The following is a 24,022-nucleotide window of genomic DNA, read 5'->3' on the forward strand; positions in this document are numbered from 1 at the left end:
ATGTGTGTGGGGGTGTCTCCTCCCAACAATCCCCACCCCCAGCAGCATCAGGCCTGTGCTGTTCAGGGTTTTGTTAAGCCGTTTAGTATTAATTGATTTTTTTTTCCATTTTTCTTTCTTTCCCTGGGCGGGTCAATAGCTGGATGCTCAAGAGCAGAGGATCTATCAACTACAGACCAAGCAGAGGGAGAGGCAGGCAGAACTGAAGCAGAAATGCAGCTGGATCCAACAGCTCAACCAGGACCTGGAGGCCAGTGACTGGCTGCAGGAGGAAGCTCAGAAGCAGGTAGGAAGAGATGCCAGTTCACTCTAATTTGGCAGCCCAGGCTGGGAAGGGAACTTTATTTAATGCATTCACAACCGTAGTGATACTCCACTGTTCTCATTTACATAGCAGCATAAGGAAGGGCTAAAGATATAGAAGTGGAGCCTGTCAACTCCAGTGAGGTGGAGAGAGTGCAGGGAGAGGGCAGCTATGGCTCTGCTGGCTGTAAATGGGTGCTGGGGTTGTGCTGGATGTGAGATTATGGCTGCTGTCAAGAAGTCCTGAATGTTGCTCCTGCTGCTGACCTTGGAGAAAAGGGAACAGGGCGGCTGCAGAGATGATGCCTCTCAGGACAGTGCTGTCCTTGGTGGTAACGGTGATGTGTAGTGAGCCAGGAGATGAGGCTTGATCAGACCTCTTCAGCTGGGCTGCTGTGGGTTAAATACTCAGTTTGCTCCAGGACATGCAGACAGTCCAGCTGGGAGAGCCTTCATCACCCTGCAGACCTGGCAGCATGCTGCTGGTCAGATGGTATGGGGTCTGTGTGCCCCTGCCCCAGCCCCACTCCCCATCCCTGCCTCAGGAGCTGCCAGGACGCAGACCACTGCTCAGGCAGCACCTGCCCTGGCTAGAGGAGCATGTGCTGCCCATCTCCCCAGCTGCAGGGATATCTGCCCAGTGTCCCCCTGGGCACCTGTAGCCCTGAGTGGTTTTGACCACAAGGTGCTGTGCAGTGGGGCAGAAAGCTGACCCAGGCAATGAGTCTGTAACCTGTGCCTGTCCTCCAAATACCCACTCCTAATCTCTTTGAGCACCCCATAAACCAGAAAAATTATGTCTGTTTTTACAACTTGATAGTTGAATTTTTAAGCGGTCTGGAAGGCTAAACCAGGTACTCTCACTAATGGAGTATTAGGTACCAGCATGCTGTGAGGAGGAATGAGCTCAGCAGAGCTTGTTTGCCTGAGCCGCAGCTCAGAGGGCAGCGTTTACAACCAGAGAAGTGAGGGAGAAGGCTGTCCCTTATTACTCAAATTAGAAACATTTTGTCTTGTTTAATCTGGTAATGATGAATATGTTCATATGAATATGAACATATAGGAATAAATACATATATATATATATAGTCGTATATGAATATGATGCAATAATTATGTTAATTGCATTTGAAGGAAAACAACAAGATATTGTTCCATGTACTGCCAAGTCATCCATTGTTGTGTTTGTGTAAAGAGAAAGCACAGTCTGTGGGCTGCAATGCATGCTGTGAGCTCATTTTTCTAATCGCTCACTAGTGAGGGATGTGTAGAGGACATTTGTGCCTTTGTCCCTGTGCAGGGAGGACAAATGCATCAGCCAGTGTGTCAGTGCATGCCAGTGTTTTGTTCTGCATGTGTGTACAGCTGACCATGTACTGATCCGTGCACAGACAGCATGGTAGGGCAGGAATCACCCTGCTTATTATTATATTGTCTGTCTTACTCCCTTCCTATCCCTCCATCCATGGCTCTGCTAAGCCCAGCTGCTTGGGTTTCATGTGCAAGTAGCAGATCAAACAGTACAGCCCTAAACTTTCTCTTGCAAAACTCTCAGTTACAGTACTGAACAATAAATCTTGTTACATGAAGGTACAACACTGCTCTGGTCCACCTAGCTCTGTCCAGCAGCAGCTTATGCCCATGCCTGAGACGCAGCTCTTTTCCCCTGGGAATTGTGATGCTGCCCCAAGATGCTCACCCACCTCAGCAGTGAAGGGGCTTCCTGAGCTCCTTTGTTCTTAGCCCTCCAGGAATTTTCATACGTACCTGGCAAATGGTTTTTGGAACTCAGATATTATCCAACTTCTGCAATGTCTTGTAGCAGCACCTTCCACTGCTTGGCCACATGTGGCATGCAGATCCACCTCCTTTTGTTTATTTTGAACCTGTCCCCTGAAAATTTCTGTTGTTTATTGGAAGAGACCATGAACACTCACTCCCCATGACACCTCTGGTTTTATAGACCTTTTTCATGTTTCCTTTCCATCATCCTTCTTCCAGACAGAAGGGCTGCAACCTTTTTTCTGTTTTTTCTGTTTTCTTTTGAGCCAGACACTGTTGATGATAAATCTCCTGGTTTGGGGGCTTCAGGCTGGCAGTCCCAGGATGGCTGTAGCAGGCTGCACATACCAGGAGCTCTCTGCAAGGAGTGTCAGATGTAATTTAGCACTGGGAGCATGAGTTATGGTCCTGCCCTTTAAGGAAAAGCTAGCAGCACAGCCCTGCCTGTCAGCCAAGTCCCCCACCTGATCACGAGCTCTCCTGGTGAATGAATAAGGATCTGGCATATCGTTGTTTAATACAGCCCCCATGCTAATGTCTTTTTGAAATGAAACCGAGAAAGCTGTTAACCTCAGTTAACCAGCTGTCCTCACCATGACCTGGATAAATCATCATGGCTGGAGCTCTGCAGAACACAGCTCTCTCTGCTTTGGAAAATGGAGCTGGAAGGGAAGGACTGTGCTTCCAGCCCATGCCAGGAAGGATTCTCTGCACCAGGACTGTGTGACAAAAGGATGGGTGTGTTCTTGTGCCTGGGACCTGCTGGTGCTCCAGGCTGGGTGCCAGATCCTGTGCACTTGCAAAGGCTGAGTCCACCATGGTCCTTCAGGTTTGTTCCATTCAGCTGGAGGTTGGTCCTTCTCCAGGGCTGTCTTCTTCACTCACTATCTGAAGGCAGATAGTCTTGAGCTTCTTGCCTTTGTGATGGGTAAGGATATAAATTGGACAATTTGGTGGCTACCACAAGGAGATCTAGATCTACTGGAGCAGGCCATTGCTCTTGGCAAACCTGTTTTGACTCTGGGACCAGTTACTTTTATAAAAGCCTCATTACTTAGCTTGTCCTCACAGGGCACTCACAGTTGCCACCTCTTTGTGTGGCAGTGAGTTCCACCAGGCAGGTTTCCTGCTGTTGTTTCTGATCTGGCTGTTTTGTTGCTTGTTTGTTTGTTTTTTTTTTCTCCTGCATAACTGAGGAAAATCACAACACCAGCTGCATGTAAGAAACTCCTGGAAGGATGAACAAAGTCATCTGTTCTCCATGACCAGGAAGGCACACACAAGAACTAATGGGCATAGCCTGCATCAAGATTAAGGTTAGTAACAGTTCTCTAATTGGGAGTAGAACAAAGCACACAGACTGTCAGGGCCCCAAGGATTCTCCATCAGGGCAAATCTTTAATCCCCAATAAACAAAAGACGGTACTTGTAGGTTCCCCTGACTGAGAAGCAGAAGATGGGCTATTGACCTCTCGAGGTTCATGATAGCGTTGCTCACTTCCTAAATCTATTCTTGCTGGTACCTTGCACCCAACTTCAGAGCCTTCAGAGTTCATGGATACCAACAGATGATTCCCTGGCTGAGTCACTCTCCCAGCAAAGTGACAGCACGCAAGTTTGGGATGTGCCCTCCACTCATGAGGTGCTCTGGTGGGCAAGCAGAGGATGAAAGCTGGTGCTGGGGCCCTCCCCAATGGAGAAAGACAAGGGTCAGGCAACAGAGCTCTGAGAAGGGAGAGAACTACACAGCAGACAGCCCCTGAGCTGCTCCTGCCGTGACATACCCAGCAATCTGCATAGCTTTGCCTGCAACTGGAACCTGCCTTGTTTGCTGAGCTACACCCAAGGACTGGCATGTGGAAATAAAGCTGCATTTTGCCCCTTCGACTTCCTACTTACCTGGCCACAGATTCCCCAGTAGCCCAGACATGTGCTGCAACATATGCAGTGCCTGGATGATGAAGACTTCGCTACCAACACCATCTGCATGACGTGCTGCTGTGCTTCTGTGCCTCAGGCTTTGGCCTGAGCACTGCAGTTCTACCCATGGTGGTAATAGAAGAGTAAATGAGGCAGAGATGGGTGCACAGACTTGCTATCAGAAGTTTTGGATAACATTTCCATTCTTGGGGCAATTGCTACGTGCAGTTTCTTGCATGTGCTGCTTTGCAAATGGATTGTGCAGGGCATGGCTATCAGTCACAGACCACCTGGAGAGAGAGGTCAGCTTGGTGACACATAGTCTGGCTGTGCAGTGGCTGTCCCAGGCTCTGCCTGATGGAAAGGTGTCGCCTCTGCTCCTTCATGGTCGTAGGTATCTACTGCCCTTGGCCCTCCTCCTGCTCTTTGAGTGCACTCATGGACCTTCAGCAGCTGGAGAGATGGAATGCCCCTGATATCAGTGGTTGAGCTGTATGCTTTCTCCTCCATATTCTACAGGGTGCAGTTCCCAGACAGATGCATGCTCCCTACCCATAGAACCTCAGCCATGGTAGTACTGAGCAGCATTGACCTGTATCATGGGTCCTCAGCAGGAGGCTGGAATGTGCATATACTCTGTACCATACAGCAGATCCCACCATGTCATGTGTAGCAGGGCACAGAGAGCTCACATAGACACCCCAGCAGCACCAGCAGGCAGACAGGGCTGGAAACACCCACAGCCTGGGCAGGAATTGCCAGACAAGGTGGACGGAGCTTTTCGTGCAGGCACCAGAGGGGAACCCCACAGGGACCTGGGTCTGAGAGCCAGCTCTTCAATGCAGACATTAAAGAGGGAATAAAGAAAATAACAGAGCATTGACTAAAATGGCCTGCAAGGATGATTTCGCTCCATGCAGACTCAGAAGGAGCAGTCTTTGGGGCTGTGGAGGAACAGGCAGCCTCCAGGCTGTGAGGCTAATGCAGAGACATGACTGTTTGTGTAGCTGCAGAGCCTTTAAGAGAGACTTGGGAAAACTAGCTTGGATTCCAATGAATATTTACAATTACACTGTTCCAAAGCTGAATCCAATCACAGCACTGCAGTATGCAGGCTTTGTGCATCAAAAGAAAATGAGAGGAAAGCAGGAAAGATGGAGTTGCCTTTGGAGAGACTTATAAACACAGATCTCTCTGCTTGTGGCAGAACTAAAATGCTTTATTTCTGATAGAAGCAATTTATTCTTCAGGCATTTTGCTTGATATTAGAAAGTGCCTGGATGTTTTTTGAAGAGTCTTCAGTAGATGGTCTTTAGCTCAGAATGAAAGAAAGGAATGAAGAATCATAATTTTCATATTGTGCTAACAAACTCCAGAAATAGGGATGCATTTCTAGACTAGTGCTAATGCTCCTTCCACTCACTACATTCTTGGTTACCATGCGGAATCAGGTTGGGCAGAGCTTCTCTTGTCAAAATCATGCTTCTAATATATCTGGCTGATCACCATGCTCAGCTGGCTAAACTGGGTGATCTAACAGAGAGAGGAAAGGGAAATGCTGGCTGAATATTCATTGCAGATCAGTAGTGGCTTTTTTTTGCATTGGAAAATATACATTAAACTAATGGTGTAGGGGACTTACTGCATAATAGAAAGATGGAGGATTTGTGGCTGCTACACCTCTGCATAGAGCTGTGCACAGCAGAATATGAAGCATGTGACAAGGAGAGGCACTGCTTGAAGAGACAAAAGGACCAGCACCTCACCTCCAGGAGCTGATCTGTAAGCAATGCTTACAACGTGACATGGGAGCTCACCTTGGGTTCCCCGGCTTGTATTGTCTGTGTCAGTGGTTGGGAGAGGTGCAGGAAAGGGCTTGACTAGAGGAGCACCCATTTGGATGCTTTAAGACCTGCAATGTGTCCCTTCAGTTCCACATCTTGGTTTGATACATTGGAGCAGTTGCAGAAGGCAGGTATGAGAAGGGCCAGAGCAAGCTGGGGACAGTGTAGATCACACGAGAAGCCATTATGCTCCTCACTCTGACACTGCATGCACAGGATGTCCATCCCCAGCACCGCTAGAGTTCAGCTGCAGCACTGGGTGCTGCCTGCAGCTCCAACATCCAGAGGCTGGGAATAATCTGTGGCCTCAGTGTGGTCCTACAGCACCAAAACACCACTGCTTTTCAGTAATTACACATCTTTCAGGTGTACCCCTGTGTTCCACCATGCAGTCATCCCCTAGCATTATGGCAGCATGAGAGTAGATGCTGTGGGAGAAGTCAGGCTGACACTTGCGCTGCAAGAGCGTGTGGTTACATTGACATGGTGAGCAATTACACACAAACCTGACTTGGGAAAGTGTCAGCTGAAGCCTGGAGTCCTCTGTCCCTGAGGCCACAGCAGGCAGCACGTCTCCACCCCTGAGGAGAGGGCAGCATGGGGCTGTTTTCAGACAGTGATAATCCCTTTGTGTGTTTTGAAGATGATGCTGTTTCCTGGTGCATTTCACCTTGTGGCTGCACAGATCACTTCTTTGCTGGATGGCAATCTTCAAGGATGCTGGTGAGAAATCCCAGGGAGCTGGTCTCTGATCTGAGCCACGCTGCTGGTACAGGGAAGCACTCTGTCACAGGACAGCATGGCACGGGGTGTTCCCTGCAGTTTGGCACACACTGAAGTCAATAGCCATCTGCAGGAACTTGCATCCAGTATTATCCTGTCTAGAAGGCTTAAAATCAACTGTGAAGTTTCAGTATAACTACAAAAAAAAAAACCAAAAACAAAAGAAACTTTTCAGTTTCTCTGCTGGTAGCTTGCAGAAGGAGACAGTGCAATCTGGTGATTGATTCCTGGAATCTGGCTAGTGCATCTGCACTGGGGTGCCTGGAATCATGTCCTGTAATACGAAAAACAGTCATTCATTTAATTCATTTGAAGTTGTCTTGTGGGAATGGCAGCTGCCCAGACAAATTCCACATGAAGATGAGAAATGTGACAGGGAGCCCAGTGCTGTGTGCAGCAGGAATAACAGTGCAGTTTTGCACCCACCAGGAAGCCACTGAGATCCATCTTCCTCTCCACAGCTTGCTGCGGTTCTTGTTCCATCTCCCGACAGACAGCAGTTGCTGTGCCCAAAACCAGCCCTCCAGTTGACCAAAAGAGAAGCATTATGCTTGCACAAATCTGGTAACCCCATATCTTACTGGAAAACTACTGCTAGAAGCAGATTAGAGCTCAAAGCAGCAAGCACGTTTGGAACAGGTGTTCTGTGCTAGCTCACCTGTGTTGCAACAAAGCAGGGTTACTAGCCCACCACGGCACACCTTTGAGCTAGGCTTTTGGGAGACAGATGCTTAAAAAAGGAGAACAGATGGATACTGAAAGAGGGTGGGATGTGTCAGCATAAGTCCTTCCAAAGGAGCCCAGAGCATTGCAGGGAAGAAAACTGTCTGCCATAGCCAAAAGTGTGTCTAACCCACTGTCTCATCTCTGCTGCTCTCTTGTCTCTGACAGTCACCAAGATCTGCTCTCTTGCTCAGTGTAAGGCACCACAGTACTCTGACAGCCCCCAGGGATCCACAGCTTGGAGGCTTCAGAACCAAAACTGAGGCCTTGCACTTAATCAACGTAAGTGGATTCCTTTCGGCCATTAAAATGTTTCATTTCTTTTTGAATGCATATAAATGGTAGGAGCCCACCATATCCTGAGTGAAGCAGTCTGACACAACATATGACACTAAAATAAACTTGCTTTTTGCTTTTTAGTCACTACCTGCTAATTTATGGGGTGCTGCTGGTTTCTGTGTTGAACGGACAATGAGAAATCATCCTGCAGACAACCTCTATATGCCAAACTTGATTTTATAATCCTCTTCAGTTATTTCTTTTCCAGGCTAAAGAGACTATCTACTTTTTCTTCATACGGAAAATATTCTTTTTATTTGATCACCCTTGTTGCGCTTCTCTGAAACCCTTCCAACTCTATTTTCCTGGAGAGAGGCAGACCAGAGCTGCATACGGTGATCACTGTGCAGTTTCCACTATGGATCTATTCAGTGGCATAACTGTGATCTGCATCCTATTATTTTCCTAATAATTCTTAACAGTCAGTTTGCCTTTTGGGCTGCTCCTGGGCACTGAGCAAATGTTTCCATAGAACCATCTCCCCATCTACATATGGTTTTATCTAGTACAGCCCCACACCCTCCCTCCTGAGGAGGGAAGAGGGCTACAGCAGCTGGGATTACAAGTGAAATCTTGTAAGAAAGTACAAACACCCCAGAACTTTAGCAGGGTTAAGACTATTTGGCTGTGTCTTGTACCTTCAAGATCAGGGACAGCAACTGAACATCTGAAAAAAACAAAAAGATTAGTTCAGATCAGCCTTGTGATACTGCAGCCCTGTCCTCTTTCAGGCACGTCTACCCTCAAGTACTGTCACACCTGTGGGAAGAGCTCAGGAGCCTGCTCCTCGCAGAAGTAAAACTCTGTGTCAGGTTGGGCAGAACTGGGAGTACATGGAGCCTCCTCACACAGAACACCCACACCCAGAGAGCACAGCCACCCTCTCACCCTTGCTGCAAGGCTTCCTTCTGAGATGCCACCATCACGTACCACCCCAAGCAACAAGGGCCACAGGACTGCTGGTGGCCCACCTGTCCACGGGATAGCCCACAACCCAGCTGAGGCAGCCAACACCACTCTGTGCTCATCCCGTGAAGCTCTGCCAGGCATCCATCACTGCTCACACCTCACCGGGGAGGGCAGCTGCACCCCCAGACATGCTGATGCTGAGCTGCTACCTCAGAACACAAATGATGGTGTGTTCCCTCACCCCTCTTCACACTTCCTCTCTGTGGGTGCAGAGAAAGCAGGAGGGATCACACAGCCTGATCTTTTGTACACAGCCAAGGGACTTTCACCATGTTACTGCTGAATTCAATAATGTGTTTGACACAGGCAGCATCAGAAGGGCATTCACCTGAACATGAAGTTGAATACAGTGCTTCCTTCCTCAGCAGTCAATCCCTTGGCACTGATGACTGGGTTTTTGCCTCTGATTATAGATGTACCAATGGGGCTAATGAAGCTTGCTAAGAAGCAGATGTGTGGTCTCAATTTTGTTTCTCCTATTTTTCATGTTTTATGTATCTTAGTATAATAATTTCCTTTTGGCCAAAGACTCAGGTAAGCTTAACCATAAGGAAAGGAAGAGCATGAAGATCCTCTCTGCCTGTACTTCTGCATTCCCATGCCCACCACCCGGTGGTGGTTCTGCCTGCAGTCCCCACCACAGGATTCTTTTCCCACTGACCCAGTTCCTTGGGGTTTCTGTGTCCCCTCCACTTCCCTGTTCTCCATCCCTACCAGCTGTTGTCATTGCTACTGATTCCGGAGGAGGCTACAGAGCCAACACTGCTGTAGCTGTCCCAGTGCACCACCCAAATACCATCAGCTTTGTGGCTGCAACTGCAAGAACCACCCAGACATCGTGTTCCATGACCAGAGCTGAGTAATGCTGCTTTCCCTTCATTTGCTCCTCCCTTCTTCCAGCAGGATCTCTGCTTTCTGCTGAGTTACATGCTCATGTGGTTCCCACTGCCCAGTGCTGGACACATTTAAAACCCCACCAGATGCAGTCCCGGGCAGCCTGCTACTCCTGACCCTGCCAGGGGCCGGACGGTCTCAGGAGGCCCTGGCTCCTTGTGGCTGTGACACTGGGTCTGTCCATCCCAGGCGGAGGAGGCATCAGCCACCCCTGCAATGCTGTGTCAGGGAGGAGCTGAGAAACCTGGTGCTAGTGCAAGGGGAACACCGAAGGCTTCGGTGTGAGTGGGCTGGGGGTCCCACCTGCTCCACCAGCTGCCTCAATGCCCAGCTCCTCCCGGGACTGCAGGGGAAACGGGGGGCTGCTGGGTGGACAACGGAGGCACCGAGGGCTCTGCCAGCTCCTGGGTTTGCCCTGGGCTCTGCTTCTGCTGGAGATGCAACTGGGCAGGTTCCTCGCTATCTTTGCTGCTGTAGCTCCTTCCTCCTGCTCTTGTTTTTTTACACTTCCAGTTCTTTCTTTCTCCTTTCTCTGGAGGGGACCCTCTCCCAAGAGCTGCAATGTTTTTTTAATAAGTATTTTTCAAGTAGCTGCCCGAGACCCTGTAAGGATAATGAGATCATTTTCATTGTGGAATGCAAAGCCATGCAAGACTTTCCTGCCTGTTATTCCTCCCCTGTAGACTCTGACCATGCTACTGATCATTCATGTTTGTTGATATTCCTCACCAGCCAAACACACCGACCGTGCCCCAGACAGCACCCGGTGATTAGACCAGAGGTGCCCGTTTCCTGCGAACACAGAGAATTGGAAATCATCGCTCGAGCCGCAGAGAAGTAACCTTTAGAGCCTCATTCAAATTCCACCAACGCAAACTCTGTTTTCCCTTTCATGAGTCCAGCCCAACGCCGCAGCCTCTCAAAGAGCGGGGGCTGGGACCCGCCGCCCCCGGGATCGGGCAGCGGGGGTGTCCGGGTCGGACGCCCCGACCCGGGCACCCCGGTCCGGTACGACCGGAGGGGGAAACGGCGCGTCCACGGGAGAGCGGTTGGGTCGCGGTCGCCCCTGGCAGGCCGGGCCCCGGTGCGGGACGGTATGTGCGTCCCCCGCGCCCCCGCCGGGCGCTGCCCCCACACCGCCGGGGTCATCGGTGCCGGTGGGGCGGGACCCGCGGCCCGGCCCGGGGGCGGTAGCTGCAGAGAACAAAGGTATCCGGGGGGCGGGGCCGCCACCAGCGGGCAGCGCGGGGCGAGGGCGACCCCTGGCGACCGGAGGCAGCCGGTGCGGCGGGGCGGGGCGCGGAAGGATCCGGTGAGGAGCGGTGCTGCGAAAGGCATTCTTCCGCGGCTACCCCGAAGTGGGGAAGTCCTGCACAAACCCACCCGCACCCGGCGTTCGGGGGTTGGGCCCCCGCGGGGCAGCCGGTGTGGCTGGTGACAGTGTTCTCATGCATACGGAACACTGGCACTGAGCCGAGAGGAGGCACAGCGGCTGCAGCCCCCTGCCCGCCACCCTGCGGGGTACGGGGGTGGGAACTGTCAGGTTAAAAATGCAGCAGAAGACCCCCTGTCAGTTCGCACACCTGGGGAGTTCTCCTGTTGAAATGCCACCCGAGGCCCTCGGGTGTGCTACGGAGATGGGCGGCATGGCCGATGCCGCCGACTCCGGCCGGGAGGCAAACATCGAGTCCGAAGTCTGCCCTGCCCAGGGGATTTTCTTTCCCAGGTGCAAAACCTGATCATTGCTTTCTAAAAACTGAGCGTTTAGGGTGGCTGCTGGGAAATAACATGCAGCCAGGGAGGAGGGTAACACCAGCTGGCTCCGAGGAGCAGCACACCTGGCAGCCCGTGGGCGATGCCCCTCGGGGACGATGGCCCAGGGACGGGCTCACTCCTGATCTGCTCGGGTCTCGCAGCCGATGGCAGGCAGGACGCTGTCTGTGGTACCTGTCCTGCACTCTGCCCCTCGTGTGCTCCACGGCGGTCTCTGCCGCAGCCATTGCTGTGTCCCGCACACTGCTGGCACCTGAAACACCACATCATCTGCTGCTGCACGGGCCGTTTGTGCATTTCCCTTAATTTATCGCTGCTACAGCTTCCCTCCACAAAATGGGGACAATAACACTTGCTCATTTTGCAGAAGGGCTGTGCAGTTCATGAATATAAAGTAGTTTGAGGTCCTCTGATGGGATGTGCTAGAGATGGACAAAGGGGTGCTAATGGCACAAAGCTGACTAAGTCCCAAGCACTGGTCTCACCCAGTCACACTGTGTTTGCTAATCCAAGTGTGTAATCAGCATATACAGAGGTGACGTATTGGCTCAGGCTGTGTAACACACAGTGACTTCAAAGTGCACTCTCAATATGAGCTGACGCTCCCCAAAAGGGGCAACCGGTGCCTGTGTGCAGCCACAAAGGGCTGAGGACACTCCAGTGGGAATGCAGAGCTGCCTGGTGGCGGCAGGGCGAGATGGCGTGTCCCTAAATACAGACATGGTGCCGCTCCATGGAACGGAACACCTCCAACTCAGCCTCCTCCCTCCCCACCACCGCCTGTCAGCTCTTCCCAATGAAGTCCCAGCTTTGTGTTCTTGATTTCCATTTTGTATCCTAAAATATTCACTCCAAGTTCCGCTTGACAGACATCCCTAATCTAATCTCCATGTCTGCTTTCTAATTTTCACAGTCAGGATAAAACAAATTGGCTGGCGTTAATTGCCTGTGCAGCGGCCTGGAGCTTTGAGCCGTGATTTACGAGCTCAGAGCAGGCGCTCTGCAACACATTTTTCTTAATTTATTTTTAATGAGTCTCTCAATTAATTTTCTTGGAAACATCTTAATGATGTTGGAGGCGGGTGTTAATGAGATTTGTACCGGTGCCTTGTTTTGCATATTTTAAAGTACTGAATGGCATCACAAGCAAGATCCTAGTCCTAAAAAAAGAAGAAAGCTTAAGGCTGGAGAGAGGTGACCTCCTCAGCCACCTCAGCGTGGGCTGAGTTTGGGAGTTTGTGACTCCAAAGGTTGGGATGCTGAAGCTAGCCAAGCCCATAGGGACTGGACCACCCTGGGGCTGCTGGATGGCCGAGGAGCAGCACTGGGCACAGCCAATGGACAGACACTTCTTCACAGAAGGGCTCAAAGCCTGTGTTCAGCACCTGGGCACACTGGAGTGCTCCCTGACACCCTGAGACATGGGTGCCTGTTCCCCTGTCCCTGAACCAGCCCTGGAGCTGGCAGCAGGGGGGTCTCCAGGGCCCCTCTGCCAGCTCACCATGTCCCTGGTTGCTGATGGTGCACGTGCCAGCAAGAAGCAGCAGCTGGATGGATCGCCTTTGTTTTCTCTCAGCATGTCAGTCTTCATTAAACCAGAGGGGAATGAAAAAGGATTCACTTTCGTCCCAGCCAGAACGTGGCAGCTGTTTAATTTCAATTAACGTGGCACTGAAAAGAATAACATTATGGCAGTAATTAAAGTGAGACAACTCCCACCCCCAGCACTGTGTGGTGCCAGCTCACCTGACCGAGGGTCCAGCCAGACCTCCCCTGTCCTCCCAGCACCAGTAAGCATGAGCAGGCAGCTGTGGGGCTGCCCCACAGCTCACAGGGAGCTGGAGCAGGCTCCAGCCTTACAACAAGCACTGCCTGCACCCCTGCAGTAGCCAGCCCTGGGCAGCAGGATGGCAGCATGCTAGATGAGCACCTGGACTTTATAATCCTAAAGGTCTCTTCCAACCAAAACACCACTGTGGTTCCATGGGCTGCACATCAGCTGGGGTGATGGGTGACCAGCTTTAATTAAAGCACCAATAGCTATGGAGGAGCACAGAAGCAGAGGATGGCACTGGGGACCCAGTGCCCTGTGGAGGGTCCGTGCCTGTCTGCCACTGCCTAAACAAGACAGAAATCTGCAGGGAAATGCTGTTCCCTTGCACAGACAGAAATTAGAGCTAAATTCAATTGCATTCTGCACAGTGGGGGTTAAGTGGCCCTGCTCACAGGACTGTTGGTGCTGCAACCCGCTGGTGGAGCAGGTTGTCATGGCAACCGATGATTTCTATTATGGTACATCTGCTTCACCTTCTGGGCCCAGCTTGGCCTTGAAAATTTCCAGTTTAAATACTCACCTGTGAAACTGCACTGAGCATCAGCCCTGTCCAGCCATCCTGGCAAGCACTCCTTGCCCACAGGTACTGCATTTGCCCCACAGAATTAATGGGGCACACTCAGCCCCCATGTGTTAGGCAGAGGGGACACACTTGTACAGCCACCCACCCCACCACGGCCATCGCAACGCTCCACTGGGTCCAGGTCCTATTTGTCCAGGTTTACCATAGCACATGCACAGGGCGAGTCTGGGTTGGGGTTGGGTTTTTTGCACTATTGATCTGGTGCTTTAAGAGAGGGAAAAAATCCACTTGGCTGTCTAAACACTATTGATATGTGCCAGGAGGCCACATGGACAGGGAAGGACATGAAAACTGAAATTTCATTTCCAACAACTTGTTCCAGTTATTTCTACCCTTTTGAAGAGGAAGAAACATGGAACAAAAATAACTGTCTCTGCTGTGGTAGGGGCCAGGGCCAAGCTGTCTCTGACCTTTGGTCATTCTGTAGTATGTCCCTGGCTCTGCAGGCCATCAGGCCAGCACCAGACAAGAATCGGCGCAAAACAAAGCAAGGAGTTCACTGACAACCTTAAAACAAATAAAATACTTTCTGTTCTGTAGTAAAATCACTGGGCCACAAGCTGTAGGGAGGCTTGCAGAGCACTGACCAGAGGAGCTGGATGCTCTCCTAAGGTCCAGCTGCTCCTGGAAGTCTTCCAGCCTCGCAGCAGCAGGCACTGCTTCCTTAGAGGCCGAAGCGGGCTGGGGTGCGTCGTGGAGTCAGGGGCTCCCCCTGCTCCTTCCGTCCTGGGGTGTAGATTTTAGTAGATCTGCCAGGAGAAGACAAGTTGATTAGTGATTCCCTGGACCACAGCACCCTGAGGCAGGTGGGACACCCCCTGCTCCAGGCAACCCATCTCCAGGCAGGCCAGCACCCACCTTGCGCTGCCCATTGGATTTCGCCGCTCCTGCTCCTCCCGACGGGCACGCAGCTGCTCCTCCGCCAAAGCCATCTCCTCCTCCATGGCAGATACCTCCTCCTTGGCACGGCGGCGGTTCTCCTGCAGCAAGGCAGCAGCAGATCAGAAACAGACAGGGCTGGCCAGCAACAGACTCTCTGCAAGCCCACAAATCTGTTCTCTCCATGTCTAAACACACCCACATACTGCACCAGAACAGGTGTGCTGTGGGGCTGCTGTCTGACAGCTTGTCCCGGACAGGAGACTCACCTGGTGTGACTTGCCAGCATGTTTGATACTGTAGAACATGGGGCCCAGTTCTGCCAACCACTCCCCATCCACAGCAGTGACACACTGCATGTATTCCTGCAGGGACAGAAGGAAAGGGTAGCGGGATGGCACTCACAGGTCCTGAGCACCCCTTCCCTTGCTTGCTGATGATACTTCTCAGGATGGGATTATATCCCTTCCTGACAATTCCCCCAGCCTCTGAACCTGCTATGGGCTGAACTTCGTGAAACTGCAGAAGAGGTTCAAATATGGTCTACATATGCTGGGAAAAAATATTAGTGAAGGGACAAACAGGACTGCAGATGACGTGGACATGCCCTAGTCAGTATAGATAAGAAAGGCAGACAACTGCCCTCCCGATAAGAGGGCCCAGCAAAGCCCCCCTCCCCTCCTCTCTGAGCCCTCCCCACCCCTGCAGCCAGCTCTCAGCTTGAGCTCACCTTGGTGGTCATGACCAACTCGTGATAGACAATGTAGTCTGGTGTGTAGCCCATGCCAAATAGGGAGCTGGTGGGGTGGAGGTGGCAGGGCATGCCTGTGCGGATGTTCACGTACTCCCCAATGCCCTGCAAAGAGAGGTGTGGTGGGCCCACTTGTCCCAGGCAGTGCCTCAGCTCCCACACTAGCACAGACACCTCTCACCTTCAGCTTTGCAGCTTGATGGAAATAGGCAGCACAAATGCACTTCCTGACAATGTCCCAGTCAGTCCCACAGGACGCCAGGCTCATCCGCTGCTGCACCATAATGTCCTTGAGCTGGGCACGCACTTCCCGCACCTGCCAAGCATATGTACGTCAGCCAGACCCCTCCTGCAAGAGGCTCCCTCCTTCCCCTGGACTCGCTGCCATGGCCTCACCTTCCGCATGGCCTTGGCATGGATGAAGTGCTGGTTGCACCACAGTGTGGAAAAGCTGTTGTTCTTCCACTGCAGGTAAACGTTCAGGTAAGTCAAGTGGTCACTCTCTGGAACTGCAAACTTCTCACGCACTTGGTCACTCTCCTCCTCTCGGCCCTGAGGAGTGAGCCAAGAACTTGTTAACCAAGAACGGGTTAATCAAAGGCCCCAAACATCTGGAAGAGCAAATGGGTACCTTAGGCCGATAGAAGATGGCAGGCACAGACAACATGGAGACAATGAGCAAGATCTCAGAGCTGCAACCCATGTCACAAGAGACAATGAGCATTTTGGAGAGTGCAGGATCCAGTGGGAACTCTACCATGAGACGTCCTGTTGAAGTCAGACCACCTACAGGAACAGAAAGGGGATCAGCAGCTGTGCAGGTCCCAGCCCAGTGGCTGACAGTTTGCACCAGGAGCAAATACCTGTGTTATCAAGGGCCCCCAGGATCCACAGCTGGTACATGGAGTTTAGCATGTTGTCCTCGGGGGGTGGATCCATGAAATGGAACTGCAGCAGGTCCTGAACACCCAGGGACTTGAGAAGAAGCACTACATTGGCCAGGTTGGTGCGCTGGATCTCGGGCACCGTGGTTGTCAGAAGCTCATTCTTGTAGGCACTCTGGGTGTAGAGCCTGCAGAAGAAATGCCAAAAGCTGATCAGGCTGCTGTGTTCCTCACTGACTCACCAGCCATGGCCCAGCCCAGCAAGCAGAAGCCAGGGAGGAACCTCCACCCTAGCCCAAGCATGACTCAGGGGTGCCTGGGGGTACACCCTGCAGCACAGCCCTCCCCTGGGTGCAGACCCCAAGAAAAGCCTCAAGAAAGCTTCCTTTGGCTTGGCTGTTATCCCGAGAGGCAGAATAGCCACAGGTGAAGCTGAGCAAAGGAAGAAGCTGGCACACACCCTTTCATCTGCAGAGGCACTGGGTCCAAAAGAGAAGGCCTCAAGGGCTGCCTACTGCCCTCATCCCCCTCAAGGAGTTCAAGACTATGAACAGCTCCAGTGAGAAAAAAAATAGCTATAACCTGGTGCCAGGCAGCAGACAGGACAGGACAGAGAACACCCATGAGGTGCCAACCTGAAGCAGTGTCCTGGGCCTGTTCGGCCAGCTCGGCCTGCCCGCTGATTGGCATTGGCCTGACTGATGGGGTAGATCTGCAGCGCATCCATGCCTATACGGGGGTTGAAAACCTGCAGGGCACAAGAAGAACCAGCTACAGTAAGAGGAAGGCTGGGTCACTACTACAGAACTCCTTCAACCCAACGCCAGAGATCACAGGCATTAACAGCAGAGGAAATTGTGGCTTACCTTCAGTTTGCAGTAGCCAGAGTCAATCACAAACATGATGCCATCTACTGTCAGCGAGGTCTCTGCAATGTTGGTGGCAACGATGCACTTCCTGACCCCATCTGGAGCCTGCAAGCACACCGTGTGGGTCAGACCCCTGGGAAGGGGACTCTGCACCTCTGGGGAGCAGCAAACACAGCCCAGGGGTGACTACTGGGAAGCTGAGGTGGACACATGCCTCCTCTTGCCCCCCACATGCAATACAAAAGACACATCTGCAGCTCTCACTCATGCTCAGCAGTCTTCCCTGCACTAGTTTTCCCTGTCCCCACTCCTGCCTCAGAGCACACATCAGCACCTTCTGGAATATCTTGGCCTGCAAGTCTGACGGTAGCTGAGAATAGATAGGAAGTACAGCAAGAGCAGGCGCCTTCTCCAGCTCCTCAAGGTGCTCCACAATTTGCTCTGAAGTCACCTAGAGACAAAGCAGGGTGTAAACAGAAGTTTAAAACAAGGGGGCAGGACAGTGCCTGCCCTTCCCAGCTCACCTCTATGTCTTCCTGGCCAGGCATGAAGACAAGGATGTCCCCAGGAGCACCAGACAGATGGACCTGCAGGGCTTGCTTCACCGCAGCCTCTACGTAGTCCTCTTGTGGGGTCTGAAAGGAACAGCCCAGGTTAGACACCCATCTTCTCACCTGACCCATCCCCCGTGGGAGGCTGTGTCACACACACACAACTACTCGTCTGTCCCTTCTTCCCACCACAGATCCCACTACACCCAGGTCACACCCCTCCTGTCACAGCAGAACTTCCCTCTGTCATGCTGACCGTACCTTGCTGAAGAGAATATCAACGGGGAAAGTGCGCCCAGGAATGTGAAAAATTGGAACATTCCCAAAGAAGGAGGCAAACTTGTCTGCATCCATGGTGGCTGAGGTGACAACAAGCTTAAGATCTGAGCGTCGGGCTACCACCTGGAAAGCAGACAAAAGGAACAATGAGGATACTATATGGGGGATATGTGCATGGCTGCTTCCAGTCTTACTGAGACAACAGCACAGGACAGAGCTGCTGCTGCACTCTAGAGGCACTCACCACCAGTGCCAGGGAACACAGATGCTATGTGATCTGCCAGCCTCAGTCCAGGAAGCCTTAAGCCAGCAAAGAACTCTGTACCTACAGTACCTGCCAGCCAACTAGTCTGTGGCAGCACAGAGGCACTCAGGGAGATTTATCTCTCGAAGACCAGAAGTTCTGGAACAGCACACGCAGACAGAGCTGTGACAGCTCAGCTTCTCTCCCCCAGACCTGGTAAGGAAGGGCTGTCCCTGCCAATGCTCTGCATTAAGAGCAGCTCATGTGCCCTGTTCTGCTAGCCTGGGCTCACATCACCTCCCGGAGTAGGCCGAAGAGGACGTCTGTGTTGAGGGAGCGCTCGTGCGCCTCATCCATGATGATGGCACTGTAGTTGTCCAGGTCTGCCTCCCGCAGCGACTCACGGAGCAGGATCCCATCTGTCATGTACTTGATCACTGTGTTCTCAGAAGTGCAGTCCTCAAAGCGGATGGCGTAGCCCACCTGGGAGGGCAGAGACACCAGCCAGCCTCCAGCAGAGCCCTGTGACCCTGAGGCCAGGCCATGCCCCTCACCCTGCCAGCTTCACCTCTTCTCCCAGGCGCACCCCCATCTCCTCGCTGACCCGCTTGGCCACTGACATGGCGGCCACCCTGCGGGGCTGGGTGCAGCCAATCATCCCATAGTCTGTGTAGCCATCCTCATGGAGGTACTGGGTCAGCTGAGTTGTCTTCCCACTCCCTGTTTCCCCCACCACAATCACAATGCTGTTGTCTCTGAAGAACAGGGAAAAATATTTCTTCATTAGCTACAAGAAGAGCTTTTGTGTTCACAGCCCTGGCTGGCCACCCAACCATCACCCTGCTCCGGCAGGAAAGCTGCCACTAACCACACAAAGTAACATTTTGGAGTTTGTTTCCTGAGGGTAGGGTTTCCACACATGCTGTACGCCCCAGAGAATTTCTCTCTTGGGTTCCTGAGATGTAGGCCAATGCCCTGGGGTGCTCTGTGACCAGCTCCCCAGCAGCCATACCTGAGGATGGAGAGCAGCTCCTGCTGCACAGCAAAGATGGGCAGATACTGTCTCTGCTCCAGGATTGATTTCTTCTTGGCAAACTCACTGCTGGCTTCACTTTTTTCTTTCATGTGTTCAGCAAACTTCTGCTCAGTCCTAAGGAAACATGAGAAGTCCTAAAACCGCCTCTTCAAACACTATGTTCTGGCTACAGCCTTGTCCTCAGCTGAGCAGGGGTAATTCAAACTAAGTTCCTACTTGTAATCCACTTTGCCATCTTCTGTCAACATTTCATCCTTCTCCTCCTCTTTCTTGATCCCCATAATGTCTCCCAGCTTTGTGCCCGCCAGCTCCCAGTGCTTATGCTGAGCCTGGAAGAACAGAAAGCAGCAAAGCCTTGCTGCAGTGGACACACTGTTCCTCTCCAGCCCTGCTCACAGGAACGGAAAAGCTACCCAGTGCTATGACACAGAATACACATCCCATTCCTGCACCAAGTCTGTCTCTTCCAAGGGACCTGGAGCAGAGCTTTTCAACACTGGTCTGGATACAAAGCCTTCAGGCACAGGATGACCAACCACCTCCTAAGAAAACATTTCCAGATACTAACCCCTCCCATTCAATTTGAAAACAAACCTACACAAATCTGAACCAGAGATAATTTTCCACCTCCTGTCAGGTGCTCACAGGTCTCTCCCACTTACCTGCTTGCTCTTGCCCCTGAATACCATGCCAGCTTCTGATCCATTTGCAGTATATGCAGCTCTAATCCAGCTCATTTTCAGTTTACCAAGAACACATCTGTGCCTTCCCCACAGCTATCACACAGCTTTGGAGGAACACCCCCAGAACTCCTGGAACTTCCTGCACACTCCTCCTCAAAGCTCTTCTGATGAGACACAACAAGGTGTATCTTGCTGCCACGCTGACTGTAGTGTTCCCACGTGACCACCCACTGTCCCCTCCTGTGACCCTGGTGCCCCTCAGGTCAGACCCATCTATATACCCCCCAGAAGCACCTGAGCAGGTCACACCACAGCAGCTGCTTGTGAGACAACAACACATGCTGAGCTGCCAGGACATCTCAGGTCACAAAAATACTAACTCATTATCACCACCACCAGAGCCCTCGCTCTGCAAGGGCCAAACCCAAGTTGTGAGGCACCACAGAGTGCATAGGGGAGGTAGTAAGCCAAACAGTCCCAGCATACCCTCTTACGCTCCTTTTGCTCCCTGTGCTTGCGCACCAGCTGGCTGCCTTTTCGGGCTATGATGGCCAAATCAGAGGTGGCATCCTTGACAGGGATGACTGGCTCTGGCTAGAGGAAAGAGTTATTGCTTCAGGGCAGAGCTCAGGCTTGCAGGACTCCCTACCACCTGCACCTTCAGCCATGGCCTCTACCTGCTTGGTGAAGACAATCCTCCCATCCAGGAAAGGGGGCACCAGGTTGTGCACAAGCAGATGCACTTTAGCAGAGTTATCCTCCTCAAAATCTTCATCCACTTCAATCCGATGAACCACACCACTGGTCAGCATGCGATTTGTCTCCCAGCGCTCATTGTCCTGCAGGAAACAAGAGATCAGAAAACATGCAGGAGCCCCACAGCAAGCCTCAGAGATCCCATCATAAGACTATGCCCAGGTCTGATCCTTGCAGTGGTTAGAGAGTGAAATGGAGGGTTCCAGCCCCAGAAGGCCAAGAGCAAACAAATGCAGACTGCCCCTAGGAACCATTGGGTCACCAGGACTGTCCCCTGAGAAATGCAGGACAGACATTGTCTGCAGGTCCCTGCCATACTCTGACCATAGACAGGCATAATCCTGCTCATGTGCTGCGGGTAGAAGCCCCCAGCACCCACTGGGCCAACAGCAGACAAACCCCAAAGCAGAAGGGCACAGCCCTCTGCATTGCTGCTGCCCCAGACACTGCGTGTCATCCTGGCCACCAAATCCACAGAGTGCAGGGGATGCAGGGCTGCACTCCCAGGGGAACAGCAGTGTCCCTTTGAGCCCTCGTTCGGTCGGGAAAGGACACAGCCCGTCCTTCTCCACCTGAGAGCCAGGGCTCACGCCTTCGCTGCCAGCACAGAAGCCTTTCCAGGGGCACCAAACAGGCAGTGCCTACACATAGCCCCCCCAGTGCCCACCCCCACCTCATTGATCTGCCGCCGCTGCGCCGAGATGCGCTTCTGCCTCTGCTTGTGCAAGTGCTGCTCACGCTTCTTCACGTACTCCTCGGAGGAGTAGGCCAGGGGGTTGTGGAACTCATCATAGCCCTCGTCCATCATGTACCAGTCCCGGTCAGCTTGCTGGGAGGAGAGAGGTGTGGCCCTGAGCCCCGAGGTCCCACAGCCCGAGCCCACCGCACGCCCTGCTCCTCGCCCGCCTTCAGGCCCTCACCCGCTGGTCATCCTCCCACTGCTGCCGCTCCTCCTCCGTCTCGAAGGTGATGCCCTCCTCCCCATCTGCACGGCGCCCTGTGGGTGAGCTGGACTGGTCAGTCCAGGCCCCAGAGGAAACCCTGGGGAGCCCAGGCTGGTGCTGTGCAGGGGAAGGGGACTGGGCCACCCAGCCCAGGCTCCTCACCTCTGCCCCTGCTCAGCCGTGGCGTAGCGCCCAGATGCCTCCGGTCATCAGCCCACTCGTTGTATTTGTATGACGGGGTGGGTAATGGTGTCTTGTCTGAGTATCTGCTCCTCACAGACCTGAGATAAACAGGGAGAGGGAGGAGTTGGAGCTCACAGACAAGCGCTGCTCTGACACATGCCCTCCCCTCCCTGCAGCCCAGCAGCCACAGCCCTACACCTCAGTACCTGTCCCGGTCCCTCCGGTCCATGTCCCGCAGCGACGATGGCCGGTGGCTGCGCTCAGAGTCCCGACAGGAAGGTGTGGGTGAGGGAGATTCCCACTGCGAGCGGCGGGTGCTGCAGTACCCACTGTCATCTTCCTCCCAGCTGGAGCGAGACGGCGTGGCTGCATCTAGCAGAGGAAAGGGGTTTGACGCCTGATGTTCCAGCGGTGATCCCAGCACCTGGAGCCACCTGGCACCTTCTAGCAAGGAGCAGAGAGAAGGTTCCCCCTCTCCCTCCCTCCAAGGGGCTGACTCAGTGATTCCAGAGAAAATTGTCAAAGAACCTCATCTCTGCCACAGACCCCACACGGATCCCACTGCACAGGGACAGGCCTGCTTTTCACACACACAGCTGGCAGACTGCACCCAGGTCCAGCTGGGGGTTTCATACTGGCCCTAACCACAAACATTAAAAGATGCAGGCTCTTCCACCCACACTTGTCTTGACGAAACCAGCAGCAAACAAAATAAAACCAAGCCCTTTTCTGTTAGTTCTGACATGAAAACCCCACCAGGTCCCACTCCCACCTTTAGGCCGGTGTCGGGGACTCTCTGGTTCGCTTCTCCTGCTGCTCCGCTCGGATGAGCCATCCCTCTCCAACCTGCTGCTGTGACGGCTCCTGTCCCGCTCCTCTGCCAAAAGAATGAGAGATCAGACACCCAGTGCACTAACAGGCTTCCCACTTCAGCTGCAGAAACACCTGGAACATCAGCTCAGAACTCCAGCTGAGACAATCCCAGACCCAGCACAGGAGGAGTCCCTGAGCAGTTACCGCTGTCCCGTTTACGGTCGTGATCCCGGTCCCGGCTGCGTTCCTTCTTCCGCTCCTTCTCCTCCTTGGAGGAGGCAAAGACACCATGCTCGCGGCGCTCCCTTTCCCGCTGCCGGCTGCGTTCCCAGAACTCCTCACTTACCCCCCCTGTGTAGGAAGGTGTTTCCACACGGACAGAACGGTAATGCCTGGAGAGACAGAGCAGGGAGGAGAAAAGCTCAGCAGTGCTGAGGAGCAGCTTGGCTTGCACAGCTCCCGTCCCACCCTCCACGATAGCAGCGGCTTACAGCAAAAAGTGCCCCCTCCACTAGCAGCCCATTCACTCTGCTGACGCCCCCAGACACCCCTGAGCAGGGGGCTCGCCACCCGATGACTGCCGTTTGCCAGCCCAGTGCGCCTCAGGGCGGGCACCAGACAAACAGCTCCTCCCAGACCTACAGAGGTGCTCCCCGTCCCCCGGAGGAATCTCCCGACCCCCCTGCCACAGGGGGTGTCACGGCCCGCAAACACTGCCGGTGCTCACACCGTCACCCGCGGGGACTCCGCGGCCACCCCTGCCCGCAGCAGGAACCCCCGCAGGCTTCACCTGTCCTTATGGCCGCCCCGACCGCTCCGCTTGACCCCCGCCTCCTCTTCCTCCTCCTCCTCGGGGCTGCCCGTCTCGTCGCGGCCCTCCTCCCAGTCCTTGTACGAGCAGACCCGGGACCGCTTTCCGCCGGCCGCCTCCTCCTGGCGCTCCCGCCGCTTCTGTGCCGCCAGCACATCCAGCCCCAGCAGCGAAGTGCGCGGCGCCGGTGCCTTGAAGACGTGCTGCTGGACCAGCCCGCCTGCCTCGGGGCCCGTCCCCGCCAGCTGGTGCAGCGACTCCTCTCCCGCCTCCGCCATCGCCGCCGGGGGCCCGCTCTCTGCTCCGGAGCGCTGTCCCGACCCGGTTCGACCCCGCTCCCACCGCCCCGGGCCTGTCTCAGACACGGAGCTCCGGCTCCCTGCGCTACAGCTCCCTGCGCGCCGCCATGGCCGCCCCACAATGCCCCGCGGGAGAAGCCGCTCTAGCCGCCGACACCATAGACATCGCCGCCAGAGCCTGAAGTGGTGGTGGCCACCATAGAGTCCAACCCGACCAGAGAGAACTGCGCAGCCTTAGCGGAGTTCCGGTGCTGGTCACATGACAGCTGGAGGACTTTCTGTCACGGCGGGTG

At 53.4% G+C, this 24,022-nt stretch overlaps 2 protein-coding genes across 2 annotated transcripts in view; one reads left to right on the forward strand and one right to left on the reverse strand.

The window, feature by feature from the left end:
* LOC115598965 overlaps positions 1 to 9,079 on the forward strand; it is a 77,276-nt gene extending 68,197 nt beyond the window's left edge. The window contains exons 5-7 of the mRNA XM_030458093.1: positions 140 to 286; positions 7,524 to 7,637; positions 8,426 to 9,079. Coding sequence (XP_030313953.1) covers positions 140 to 286; positions 7,524 to 7,637; positions 8,426 to 8,680 — 516 coding nt within the window. The 3' untranslated portion in view covers positions 8,681 to 9,079. The remainder of the gene's footprint in view (positions 1 to 139; positions 287 to 7,523; positions 7,638 to 8,425) is intronic.
* Positions 9,080 to 14,258: 5,179 nt separating this feature from the next.
* Positions 14,259 to 23,928, reverse strand: DHX38 (DEAH-box helicase 38). The gene is made up of 26 exons (XM_030457689.1): positions 23,410 to 23,928; positions 22,824 to 23,011; positions 22,579 to 22,683; positions 22,013 to 22,178; positions 21,786 to 21,904; positions 21,600 to 21,676; positions 21,353 to 21,508; positions 20,601 to 20,762; positions 20,410 to 20,517; positions 19,457 to 19,569; positions 19,217 to 19,354; positions 18,773 to 18,959; positions 18,502 to 18,687; positions 17,943 to 18,083; positions 17,655 to 17,765; positions 17,465 to 17,581; positions 17,128 to 17,235; positions 16,897 to 17,009; positions 16,241 to 16,449; positions 16,009 to 16,163; positions 15,774 to 15,929; positions 15,559 to 15,693; positions 15,357 to 15,482; positions 14,896 to 14,991; positions 14,606 to 14,727; positions 14,259 to 14,496 (listed from the first exon to the last, which is right to left on the reverse strand). Exons 1-26 carry the CDS (start codon positions 23,706 to 23,708, stop codon positions 14,412 to 14,414), a joined length of 3,678 nt encoding a protein of 1,225 aa, XP_030313549.1. The 5' UTR covers positions 23,709 to 23,928; the 3' UTR covers positions 14,259 to 14,411.
* Positions 23,929 to 24,022: the final 94 nt, after the last annotated feature.

This window comes from Calypte anna, chromosome 11 (genome assembly GCF_003957555.1).
Source record: "Calypte anna isolate BGI_N300 chromosome 11, bCalAnn1_v1.p, whole genome shotgun sequence".
Lineage (NCBI taxonomy): Eukaryota > Metazoa > Chordata > Aves > Apodiformes > Trochilidae > Calypte > Calypte anna.